The sequence below is a fragment of the Alligator mississippiensis genome, chromosome 1 (assembly GCF_030867095.1).
Source record: "Alligator mississippiensis isolate rAllMis1 chromosome 1, rAllMis1, whole genome shotgun sequence".
NCBI lineage: Eukaryota > Metazoa > Chordata > Crocodylia > Alligatoridae > Alligator > Alligator mississippiensis.
The window spans coordinates 424,442,447-424,455,224 of record NC_081824.1 but is presented as its reverse complement, the minus strand read 5'-3'; the positions used below and the strand labels follow the sequence as shown (position 1 = coordinate 424,455,224).

Here is a 12,778-nt window from a genome sequence, read left to right as displayed (position 1 = left end):
GGTACAGAAGCTGTGAGGCTCTACTGTTTCCTAAACGTTCTGGCAGCTGCAGTGGTTGTTTTTGCTCTTCTAATCCTCCTAGTTTTTCTTCTTGTTAATTCTTCATATTCTAGTGAATAGTACCAGCTTTCCTAAGTAGCAACAAAAGGAGAGTGACTTTATTCTGTCACTTGAACTATTGCTTGCAGTGGTCTGGTGGGGAAAGAGAAGCATTGTTAAGTGATTGAACTTGTCAGTTTTTTTCATTTGGACTCTGGAAATTTCAAGTAGCTGCAGCAGCACTGGAGTGGGCTATTTGCAGATTTGAGAGGAAGGTACTGAATCAATTACACTTGCTTTATTCCACCTTATGGTTGTCTTAAAAAAAACCAAACAACAAACTCCTATAGCCATTTAGTGAAATGTATTTTAATGCAGAACTCTGAAACAAAATCACCTGTTCATCTAAAGAGGTGTGTTTTTGATCATGAGTTCCTCAGCCTAGGACTTGTGAACAACTTCAGAGCTGTCTTAAAGACAGGGAACAACCCAGAAATAAAGGCAGGGACAGATATTCCCTGTCTTTAAGGCTAAATTGGGTTGTTGAGGAGGGGTAAGAGCATTCTAAATTGTTGTCACAAATGGTATCTTAAAGATTGACAACTACTTTGCTGAAGCTTGGTTTGTCAGGTGCTATGGATAGCAAACTAAAGGATACATATTGTTGATAATATAAAGAGACGTAAGAGTTTCATCACTGGAAAACAGACTAATTTTAATATGCTTTTAAGGATGAAATTGGTGAAACAACAGAGTGAAACTCGCAGTAATTGATTTAATGTATGAGGTTGATTTGTCCTCAGATCCTCGCCCCCCTCCCCCCCCAACAACAACAACAAAAAAGAATATCGCCTAAGATGGCATGAGTAGAGAGTTTACTGTAGAGATTTTTCCATTTGGAGGCAGAGTATATGGGACATTTTCTCAAGGATTCTTTCTCAAATACCCACTTTAAGGAAGATTTACATTTGGCCTTAATGTTCACTTGCGGAGAATGGAGAATATCCTCTGTTTTTTTTGAGAGAGAGCTTAAAGGTGGGGAAAAAGTCCCATGTTCTCCATATGTGAACTTCATTGCAAGATGCTGTTAACAGGAGCAACTTTGATAACGTTACATGAATATAAAGAAGTAGTATTTGTTCTTCATAAAATCAGGTTATGATAAAATGTTTTACAACATAATTTTAAAGTAAGCAAAAATAAACATTCCTATAAAACTAATAATTCAGCTGCTTCTTACACCAGCTCTGGTACGAGCAGATAAATTTAAATACATTTTTCCCCAAATCAGAACAAATGTTATATAGTACCTTTATGACAATTTGTACATAGAAGTATACTAACATGCATTTGTTACAAAGGAGTAATATTCAAATTTTAAGGTGAAAAAGGTTGGTTTGCAATAGCTTTTAGGCTAAAGTTCATAAATGTGATTTAAGTCTACAAGAATGGGTATTTTGATACCATCCTACATTTAAATGTAACAGTATATGGAGTTCCAAAACAATTTGGTGAAGTAGCTGTGTAAGTCATGATTCAAAATCGAACTCCCCTCACTATACTCTTGCTTTAGTGCTGGCAGGCTCCGTCTGCCTCTTTCTGAGCGTGGAGCACAACCCCAACCTGGCCTGGTAGCAGTGATGGTGGACCTGGGCGGGACTCAGCTGGAGTTGCTGCTGCTACTGGGCTGGGTTGGAGCTGTGCTTCGTGCCCAGACTGGTATGGGGACAAAGCCTGCTGTTGCGGGAGTAAGGGTAAGTGGTGGGGTGTGGGGAAATAGGTGAAGAGCCTGAGCCTGCACAAGGGAGATTTGGGGGGAGGAAGGGGTAGACAGCAGCTGCCTGGGTTGCATTTGGAGCTGCAGCAGCTGCCTGCCACTGCAATTGATTCAAGTATGAGTTTTTTTTTGTTTTTTTTTCCCCCCCCCATTTAACATTGTGGGTATGTGACCTCATCTTTACAGATTTCTCCAAATTGAGGCAGCAAGTTTCTGGGCCAATCATAAGCCTGACAAAGTGGCCACCAGCCCTATTGTGGCCAGTTCCCTGCCTCCACCCTGCTACTGCTTACCCAACAGGGTTGAGCCCCACCCCTAGCCACTGATTGGTAGATATGGGTAGGGCCATGTGAAAGGCAACCCCCCTCAGCCAGTTGGGAGGAGGGGGGCCACTGGGGAGCCAGCATTTTATTTTTAGTAATTTTTTTTGTGTTTGCGCCTGAAATTGTGGAAAATGCTTTTTTTTTTTTTTTTTTTTTTTTTTTTTTGTAGTTACTCTGAAATTGTGATTTGAGTAGGTCCCTGGCCATCTTGTGCCTGGAGGCAGACATGTTATATATGTTGTAGTACAAGAGCTGTAGATTTTAAAAATCTTTGTAGAATTAGTTACTGTTTGTGCAAAGGATTCTTCCATCATTCAGTACCTTGGCTATTTAAATGAGTGTTTTTTAGGAAGAATTGGATAGTTTTGGGGCCTTGCTAATTATTGACAGAGCTATTTGCTTTCATATTCCCAAATTCTCTTGGTTGACAGTTGATGCATTTCTTTTGATGACAATAAGCTGTTTTCCAGTGGATATCCTTGAATTTTTAAAACTTAATTTATTTAATAAACAAATTGAGTTCGGATGCTTTGACGCTTACACATATGCTTTGAACCAGTTATTTTTTAAAAGCAAGATGATAGTTATATAGTTATCCCTAGAGAATCTATCATCAGGGATTACACTTTTCCAATGTCAGTTACCTGTAGTAATTCAGCTTGCTAGTTTAAGTAAAAACTACTTATTAGGAATGCAGCAAAGCAAAGGAGCTAAACAATTTTGCATGATTTATGCAGCATAGTTAATGTAACACTGTGAATTAATTTAAGATTAAAAATGTAACTCTCACCTTTATCATTTCTGATTCCATTTCACTTTGTGTTTTTTTACTACTTTATTGGTTATATATTTCTCTTTTCCTGATTTCCTTTCCTCTTATTCTTTTTCATGTTTTTTTTCCTGTTTACGCTCTCTTTCGTTTCATGTCTTTTCTTCCTCAAAGACTGTTCTGTACTTTTTGTTTCTGCCTCTCCACTCCAACATCAACTTGCTGACTTTCTTCTGGTTTTTCTTGCCTCTCCTGTTATATAACGTAGAGGATACTTTGGAGTATCTGTTTCATCTAGCATTGTAGGTTACTAAAGAAAAAATAAGTGAGGATTATATCCAGGTCATGATTTAACTATTACCTGACTTCAAATTTTATTTAAAATAATAAGTAACACCTATGTTGTTTTAACTTTAGTGCCAAATTCACTGGCACTGGTTGTTGTTTGTTTAGAACCTGCCAGAGCATGCAGGCCAGTTTAGATGTGGATAGGACCTTTGAAACCAGCTGGAGTGTAGATCTCAAATTTTCCCTCCGTATATACCTCAGAAATGGGATAGATGTTGGAAGATAGCTAGTGAGTGTGATAGTTGTACCTGGTGTCTTTGTCTCATTTAAGAATAATTTTTGTGCTTGTTTTTCATAACTGTAAATATGTCTGTCAGCAGAACCAGGTACACTGAATCTTTTATTAGGAAAAACTCAAAGAATTGGCCTCTTTCAAAATGACTGCCCTCCTTATTGTTTTCTTTTGAACTACAGCCAGTAGTCTGTCCTCAGTTAAACTCTGTGAAAAGCAGGTGAATGGAAAGTGGCTACTGCTTACGTTAGTAGGCTCATTTCTGTTTCGCTTTAGCAGTAATTTGGTAGTTTGCCATGAAGCTCTCTGAAGTAGAACAGTGTTGCTCAGCTTCTGATGAAAACATTGCCATTCTGAAGTTTAATAGCAAATAACCATTAGCCTAAAAAAAATCATAAATGCATGAGATACAACTAAAGTGAGTTGTTATAACGAGGGATCCTGGTTTTCTCAAATTTAAAAAAAATCCCCAATTTTGCATTAAAAAAGTAGCCCCAAATCCACATTTTTCCATGATTAAAATGAAACACCCCAGATAACTATATATATTAGTAGTATTTCATTTTAATCATGGAAAAATGTGGATTTGGGGTTACTTTTTTTAAAATCGGAGAAAACCCAGATCCCTGGTTATAACTATATATAAAGTTAAAAATCTTTATTATTCTGTTACTGAGACTATTATAGGGATGTGGGAAAAAATCTGACAGTGATCCTTTTTAAAAACAAAGTTCAACTTGAACTAATTTAAAATTCTTAGTGGTAGAGAACAAACTTCAGAGTTAGTGGTGAATAAATACAATTAATGTTTTCTCTTCAGTTTAAAGCAAAGGAGCTGTGGTCTGAATGCTTTTTTTCCCCCTCTAGCTGTGAGTGTATGGCATGGGGAAGAGGTGATTTCTTAGCTGTCAGGTTCTGGCCTATATCGAATTTTAGAAATAAAACCAAAATTTCAACTTTTACTCAAGTTGGTTGGAAGTCTGCAGATCCTAGGTTACTGATGGGATGTGTGCTCCCAGTAGGCTTTTTGTACCATCTGACATGCAACCTAGAATGCCATTGTGAAACATGCTTTTTCCTCACTTACTTCCATCGCAGGTGGGTCAAATCCCAGAAAAGAAACAATGTAGCCACCCTAGGGTGGTCCTGAGTGCATGCCTTAATGCTGCTTTTAAACGGGCTTGTTTTTGTCTTCATTGTTATGTGCTCAAGACTGAGGTACAGCAGCTACATTGCTTTTCTTTTGGGGTTCAGCATGCATGAATTGGGGGTGAATGTCTGGGGTGTGTGCTCAGCCACAGATGCAGCCTAGATGAGACCAATACGCAACCCTGCATACATATCATCCTCTAAATGGTCCAAAAGTTAGTTCTGTTTGGAGCCATGTGACAAAGACATGGAGCAGCAGGCCCTTGGGGTCCTTGTGGCTGCAGCAGGCAGAGCACCCCAACAGCTCATGGCTCCAGCCTAGTTCCAGGAGCTGCACAATGGTGGCAGGGAGTGGGCTCAGGCTAGCCCAGCTCCATTGCGCAGTACTCTACAGCAGGGGTGGGCAAGATGTGGCCTGCCAGGCCATTCTGTCCGGCCTGCGGGGCCTCTAAAAAATTTAGAAAATTAATATTTATCTGCCCCTGGCTGTCTATCATGTGGCACTCGATGGGTTGCCAAAACTCAGTAAGCGGCCCTCAGCCCAAAATAATTGCCCGCCCCTGCTCTACAGCCTACATGCAGCTCCTGGGACTTGGTGGGAGCTGCCCACCACCAGGGTGAGCCTGAGTGATGGAGGCAGCAGCTTGGCTCTGCTCACTGCTGCCATGCATGTCTCCTGGGACTTGGCAGGGAATGGGGCCAAGCTGGCCCAGCTCCATTGCATGGGGCTCCCTGCTGCTCTTGGTCGATTCCTGGGAGTTGCATGTGGCACAAGGAGTGGGGCCAGGCTACTGACTCCATCGTGCACAGCTTCCCGTCAAGTCCCAGGAGCTGCATGTGAGCTGCAGGGAGCCCTGTGCAATGGAGTTGGCCCAGGCTCTGTGTGATGGAAGGCGCCTTAAGTGGGGTTCCTTGAGTGATGCACTATCTGTCCGGTGTGGGGCCATTCCCCTCAACTTGCCTACCACGATTTGGTGTTATTATATAAAGGGACAGTTCAGTGGAGATCTTCTTCCTGGGGGCCCCCCTCGGAGACGGCAATACTCATTGTTCAGGTGCGATGTTCCATGGGGCTCTGCCTCCCCTACGCCTTGTCCACTCTACTTCTGGGTGGGTTCTGTTGGCACTTGTCAGGCTGCCCCCCGACGAATAGCCTTCCCATCATGGAGACTGGCAAGCTGTACACGCGTTGCCTGACGCCTACTTCAGCGCCTCTGAGTAGGGCGCTTCTGGTCTTGTGCCCTTCTCTCTTGTCTTTTTTTTTTCCCTTTCAAAAGAAATAGACCCCTGGGGAGGAGAGGGGTGTGGAGTTGCCTCCTTTCCCCCAGCCTCCTACAGGGGGCTCAAATGCCTCCCCTACTCTGCCTGTCGGTGTCGAACCAGGTGTGCTGCTCCTCCCTGCTGCAGGAGCCTCAGCGCGTCTGGCGTGCTCCCTCGCTTCCTCCGCCCCCTGGGTTCCAGTGGGGCTTTTAAAGGTGCAGCTGTTCCCCGCCTGGGGAACAGCTGATTAAACAGCCGGTGTAACATCGGATTGTGTGGCTGTGGTTCCTGCTCTGGCTCTGGCTGTACTCCGGGAGGCAAGTTCCCCCCGTGGGGGGTGCTGTTTGTGGGGTTTAGGGCCCGTGGGGACTGCCCTCTCCCTTTTGGGAGCCTGTGGGGGCGTCTTGCTGCCGCACTCTGCATTTCCACTTGCTCTGGCCCTGTACACCTGGCCAGTTGCAGCTTTATCCTGCCCACTGCTGCTTCTCTGTATGCTGCCTGGAGTGCTGCAGCAGGAGAAGGAACCACTGGAGACCAGGGGAGCCGTGCAGTTCTCTAGGTGGCTGCAGCGTTGGCAGCAGTAGCACTGGCAGTAGCAGCCCTGCCTGGAAGCTATGTGCACTGGCTAGGGCCTGTGCTGGGGCCCTCCCATGGGTGAGGGTGGAGCACAGCATACTGCCCTGGCAGGAGTGGGTGGGACTCAGTCCCATGCACAGCATAGCAGGGACAGCTGCAGGTTGCACTAGATAATTAGTTGGTGCCTGCCCGTGGGCCAGATGAAATAACCTGAGGGTTGTATTTTACTTGGTTTTATTAATTGTCTATGTGTGACTTACTTTGTCTTAACTAATATAAATGCTTCTCCAGTTGTATTTTTAAACCTTCTTTCATTGCGTAAGTAAAAAATACTGCAGTTTTCTCCCCACATCAATGGAACTCATCTTGACCTTTCTTTCTTTCCCATTCTGAGCTCGGGCAGTCGCTTTACAATATAAGTTTAAATGGGGTTGTGAAAGCAGGCATTTTTAAGAGGTCCCTGGGATGTGCTTTTGCTAATATCCAGCCTAAACTTCCCTTGCTGCAACTTGACTGTTGCTCTTTGTTCCGTCATCTGCCACCACTGAGAACAGTCCAGCTACATCTCCTTTGGAACCACCCTTCAGTAGGTGAAGGCTGTTATCAAATCCCCCCTCACTCTTCTCTTCTACAAACTAAATGAGCCCTCAGCCTCTCCTCACAAGTCATGTGCCCTAGCTCCCTAACCATTTTTGTTTCCCTCTGGTGGACTCTCCAATTTGTCCACATCCTTTCTGTAGTGGTGGGCTCCAAAACTGTACACCATACTCAAGGTGTGGCCTTACCAGTGCAGAATAGAGGGGCATAATTACTTCCCTTTATCTGCTGGCAACCCTCATACTAATGCAGCCCAGTATGCTGTTAGCCTTCTTGGCAACTGGGGCACACTGTTGACTCATATCCAGCTTATTGTGCACTGTAACCCCCAGATCCTTTTCTGCAGAGCTTCTGATTAGACATGTTTCAAATGTCTGGGAGGTCCCCCAGTAGCTCTGCAGTCATGTCTGGCAACTCTCTCAGCACCCTTGGATACACTGCATCTGACCCCATGGACTTATACACATCTAGCTTTTCTACATAGTCCCTAACCTGTTTTTCCACCACTGTTGGTTGTAACCTCCCCAAACTGCTGCCTGGTGCAGTAGTCTTGGAGTTGACCTTTCCTGTGAAGACCGAGGTAAAAAAAGGCATTGAGCTTTTTCCTCCTCATCTGTTACTTTGTTGCTTCCTCCATTCAGTAAGGGACCCATGCTTTCCCTCGTCTCCCTCTTATTGCTGACATACTTGTAGAAACCCTTCTTTGTTGCCCTTTACCTTCCTTGATAGCTGCAACTCCCTTTGTGCTTTGCCTTCCTGATTTCATTCTTGAATGCTTAAACAATATTCTTATACTCCTCCCTAGTCATCTGTCCAAGCTTCCACTTCTTGTAAGCTTCCTTTTTGCTTCAGCTCTCTGAAGAATCCTCTGCTAGACCAAGGTGGTTGCCTGCCATATTTGGTATTGTTCCTGTGCATCAGGATGGTTTGTTCCTGTGCCCTCAGTGAGTTTTCTTTAAGATATAGCAAGCTCTTCTGGACTCCTTTCCCCCTCAGACTGGGCTCCCAGGGGATCCTGCCGATCAGTTCCTTTTGAGTCTTATCTGCTTTTTTGAAGTCCAGGGTCCATATTGCTCTGTTGCTCTCCTTCCTTCATTTTGTCAGGATCCTGAACTTGATCATCTCGTGGTTGCAGCTGTCCAAGTTGTCATCTACTACTACATCCCCCACCAATTCTTCCCTGTTTGTGAGCAGCAGGTCAAGAAAAGCACTACCCCTAGTTGGTCTCTCCAACACTTGCACTGGGAAGTTGTCTCCAGTGCTCTCCAAAAACTTCCTGGATTGCCTGTGCATTGCTGTATTGCCCTCCCAGCAGGTGTCAGAATGATTTGAAGTCCCCCATGAGAACCAGAGCCTGTGATCTGGAAACTTCTGCTAGTTGTCTGAAGAAAGCCACACTTAGCTCATCCTTCTGGTCTGGTGGTCTATAGCAGACACACACCATGACATCACCCTTGTTGCTCTTCCTGTCAACAGGTGTCTCCAGTTTCATATTGGAGCTCTGAGCAATCATACAGATCTTTTACATACAGCACAACTCCTCCTCCTCTTCTCCCCTGCCTGTCCTTCCTGAACTGTTTGTACCCATCCATGACAGTGTTTCAGTCATGTGAGCTATTCCAGTCACATCCTAGTTTCTTGACTGTGTGAGCACTTGTTTCCCAGGCTCTGTGCATTCATTTACAGACCCCTAAAGTATATAGCTGATAGCTCTGCTTCCTTAGTTGATCAGATCACAATCCCTCATATGGCATGGGATGAGGGCTTTTTGTATATCTTTGGCAAATTTCAGTTGGTAATACTTAAATATGCTGAAACTCTGTTTTGAAGCATCTTAGTGATTTAGGCTCCTAAGTTGCTTGGCATTTTTGAAGATTTTACTTAATGCTTTTATTCCTCTCTTATTTTTTCTAGTCCTTTTAAACAGTCTCTTATGAAAGGTCCTAGAAGTCCAAGAGGACTAGAGGGCATGTATTTACTTTGCTACTGAGTGAATATAACTGTTAAAGGCACCTTAAATATAAGGTGAGGAATTGTTACAGTTCCATTCACATTCTAATTTTAAATGTCACGTTCATATAGGAGAGGGTTTTTCAACCTTTTTTGAGCAGTTTACCCCCAGTGGCTGGTTGTGGGGGAGGGTGGCAGCAGCCGCACATGGAGCGGCAGTGCGGGATGCTGGATGGCAGTGGCAGCGGCAGTTGCTGTGTGCAAACTTTTCTCTCTGTGGCTGGGCATCGCCTGTTAGGCCTGCAGAGGGGCGCCACTGCTCTCACCCCGGCCCTGATCCTGTGAGGCGGTGGCGGCACTCCATCCCCGCCTGCCTGCATGTACCCCCTGGGACCTTTCAAATTATCCCCAGGGGTACGCGTACCCCCCTGGTTGACAACCCCTGATATAGAACATTTGAAGCAACAGTTGTACTTACTGTCAAGATATGAGAAGGCAAACATTAGGGTCCTTCCTGTTATGCTGTTGATAACTAGAAAAAAAGTTTGTTGAAGCTTTTATGTTTATAAGGGCTCAGTTGCTAGAGACTTTAGTTGGAGTTGGATATGTAAAATATCAAAGGTGGTTTTGGAGCTCTTTGTATTTCTTATAGCCTGGAAAATGATATGCCAGTAAAACAGATTGCAGCAGATATGGGATAACACTTAGTGTAAGTTACATTAAAGTAGTTAAATTCTCTGATCTGTGAAAATAATGTCTGATTTGGTCTTTTCTTTTTCTTTCAGTTTTCAAATCAGTGAAAACATGGCTCACTCAAAGACGAGAGCCAATGATGGAAAAATTACGTATCCTCCAGGAGTCAAAGAAATCTCTGATAAAATATCTAAAGAAGAGATGGTGAGGCGACTAAAGGTTAGTATAGAACTTTCTAGATTTTTGCAGGTTCATTGGCAGCAGAACATAAAACTTTCACATGATACATTTCATACCTTGCAAGTTTGTGCTCTTTTACTCTGCTGTGCTCTACAACAAAAGACCATTTGTTAAGTAGTTGAGGGAGCTATTTATTGGCCTTGTTCTATCTTGGTGTTCAGCCACTTTCTCAGTGCAAAAATATTTAAATAAAATTAAAAGCACAAGAGAAATAAGTAGTGGGAATACAAAATAAATTAGATATTGCCATTCAAAATTTATTCCAGCTTATTTTAAAACCAAGGTGATTTTATAAAGATAGGAAGATCTTTTATAGGCAGGAAACAGGGAGATTTCCTTGGGGGTGAGATTCTTATGAAGAGGTAATGGAGTTTTTCTGGTAGTATCTTTAGAATAAATCCCTGCCCTATGTCTTAGTACTGGGCTGGTGGAATCTGCACTGTTTGGGACAGGGGTATGGTTACTTTAAAGTCTGGTTGCTTCTAAAGGTTCTTTTTGTTCTTTACTAGGAATTGGGCTGATAGGTTTCCAGTATACTGCATAATGTGGTATTGCATAGAAGAGAAGCTTGATGCTTCTGTATATCAGTATTTCTTAAAATGGGGGGAAACTAATTTGTATAATCTAGAAGTCTCATCACCAGGAATTAGCATGTCTAATTTTTGGTCAATATGCAAAAACACCCCAAAATATATGGAGACCATCTTTTTTTGCTTCCCTGCCACCTCCCCTCCTCCCCCCCCCCCCCCTCCGGTTTTGAAAACAAAGTCAAAATGGGTGGCTAGTCCTGGTCTAGTACAACTATATAAATTGCATAGGAAATAATATACAAATAAAAATTTTCTTTTTATTTGCTTCATTTGATAGAAGATTGTCTAGTACCACATGAGTGTATTCTAGGATTAATCCTGGCTATTGGTACACTAGAATACAGCATCTATCTTAATGCTGCTGAGGACAGCGGATTGCAAATAAGAGTCAGTTACTTCCTTTAAGTGCTTCTGCTGTGCCAGGTTGCTATAGGCCATTGTAATGTAAGCATGATTAGATAAGCCAAAAAGTCTTGAGTAACACTGTTTAAACTGTACCAGTTGATACATTTGGATATCAGAGCTTTTGTGTACAAGAGAAAGACATATAAGGAGGTAGGGAAGACTGATATAGATCCAAAAATTTTCCTAGGAAAGCTCCAGAAAGTGCTTCCACATAAATGATGAAGATATTGGATCAGGAAGGAGTACCTTCTTATGCATTAACAGTTGATTCTTTTTTTAAAGCAACATAGGCAATTATTTATAAATGTCTTCATTAAAACTGATATGACTTGAGAAGTTGAGAATGCTTTGAAAAGTTTCAAGCAGATACTTGTATGGTGTTTACAGCAAACTGAGTGGCAGTAATTCCTGTGACATTACCTTGAAATTTGGAATCGGAAGAAATTCTAAATTTGTTTTAACACAGGAAAAAGAATTGCTGTTCCACTGGGAGGGTTTTTAGTCCTTCCACTAGGGGTGCACCAATAGAAATTTTGGGAGGTGATACTGATAGCCAATTTTTAAGGAAGCATATTGGCTGATACCAATCCGATTTTTGATACAGCTGCATTTAGCTGGTAAGTCCGTTGTGGTGAAGGGGGTGAGGAAAGGGAGGGCGTGTGAGAGGGACAGATCAGTGCCCCCTGCAGTGAGGGAGGGAGTGGGGCTGGGGTGCAGACGCTGGTCAGGTGGGAGGAGTGGGGCAGAGTGTGGTACAGAGCCACAGCTCATGGGGGGGAGGGGGGGAGAAGGGCAGCTCCCACTGCCATGTGCACCCTGGGAGCGCATGTTGGGGGTGGGCAGGCTGCAGCTCCAGGCTGGAGCTGGGGCTGTGCCGGGATGTTCTTGGCGGGGGCTAGGCTTGGGGTGGGCAGTGGTGGTGCTGGAGGGGGGCTGCAGCTATCCCAAATTTTGCACTAGCCTCCCTATAACCTTCCCTCCCAACACTGCTGCTGCCCACCTGGTGCAGCCCCAGCTCTTCCTGATGTGTGGGCGGAAGCGGGGCTTGAGATGGGGCTGTGCTGGGAGGGGGGCCTATGGCGAAAATAGGATGACTGCAGCCCCTATCCATAGCCCCCCTCCCAGCACCACTGACTGCCCTGAGCCCAGTGCCTGGCACAGCCCCGGCTCCAATCCATCCTGCCCTGCACAGATCCAGAGGGCACATGTCCCCCACACCCCCTGGATGAGCAGTGGCTCTGTCCTGCACCCTGCCCCACCCCAGCTGGACAGTGCCTGCCCCAATCCTTGCTCCATTCCCTCCCTCACTGTGGGGGGTGTTGATCTGCCCCCCCCATGCCCTTTCCCTCCCCCCTCCCCTTCCACTGCAACGGACTTATTAGCTGCACAAAGCTCTCCAAGCTGATGGGCTGTGCACTTCACTGCCTGCATGCTGTGCTGCGGCTGTGTGCATGCATAGGCATTAATCGGTCAAATTATTGGCCGCATTGGGCCGATTTCTGATGCAGCCCATTTTCTTTATATCGGTGCCAGTCTGATATCGGACCAACGTATCGGTGCACCTCTGCCTTCCACATCTCAGTAGACTAGGAGATGTGGTCCACATCCCAGTTCTTTATCTAAATGGACTTCGCTGTACTTTTTAAACCTATTTCTTTGGGTTCTTCCACTATAGAAAGGGAGAACAGTTGACACCCTTTCAAATATTCACTCTCTTTTAATCTCCCTTTCTACAGACCAAGTATACCTAGTTCTCTCAACCTTCCTTCATATGTCGCATTCCATTCCTGTATCCTTTGTCGCTCTCTTTTGGATTCTGTCCAGTTGCTC

The 12,778-nt window shown here is 44.3% G+C and overlaps 1 protein-coding gene across 4 annotated transcripts in view; it reads left to right on the top strand.

The window, feature by feature from the left end:
- Nucleotides 1-12,778, top strand: part of PDS5B (PDS5 cohesin associated factor B) — a 169,131-nt gene that overhangs the window by 24,029 nt on the left and 132,324 nt on the right. For all 4 annotated transcript variants that reach the window (XM_019498287.2, XM_019498288.2, XM_019498286.2 and 1 more), the window contains exon 2: nucleotides 9,806-9,932. In XM_019498287.2, coding sequence (XP_019353832.1) covers nucleotides 9,806-9,932 — 127 coding nt within the window. The remainder of the gene's footprint in view (nucleotides 1-9,805; nucleotides 9,933-12,778) is intronic.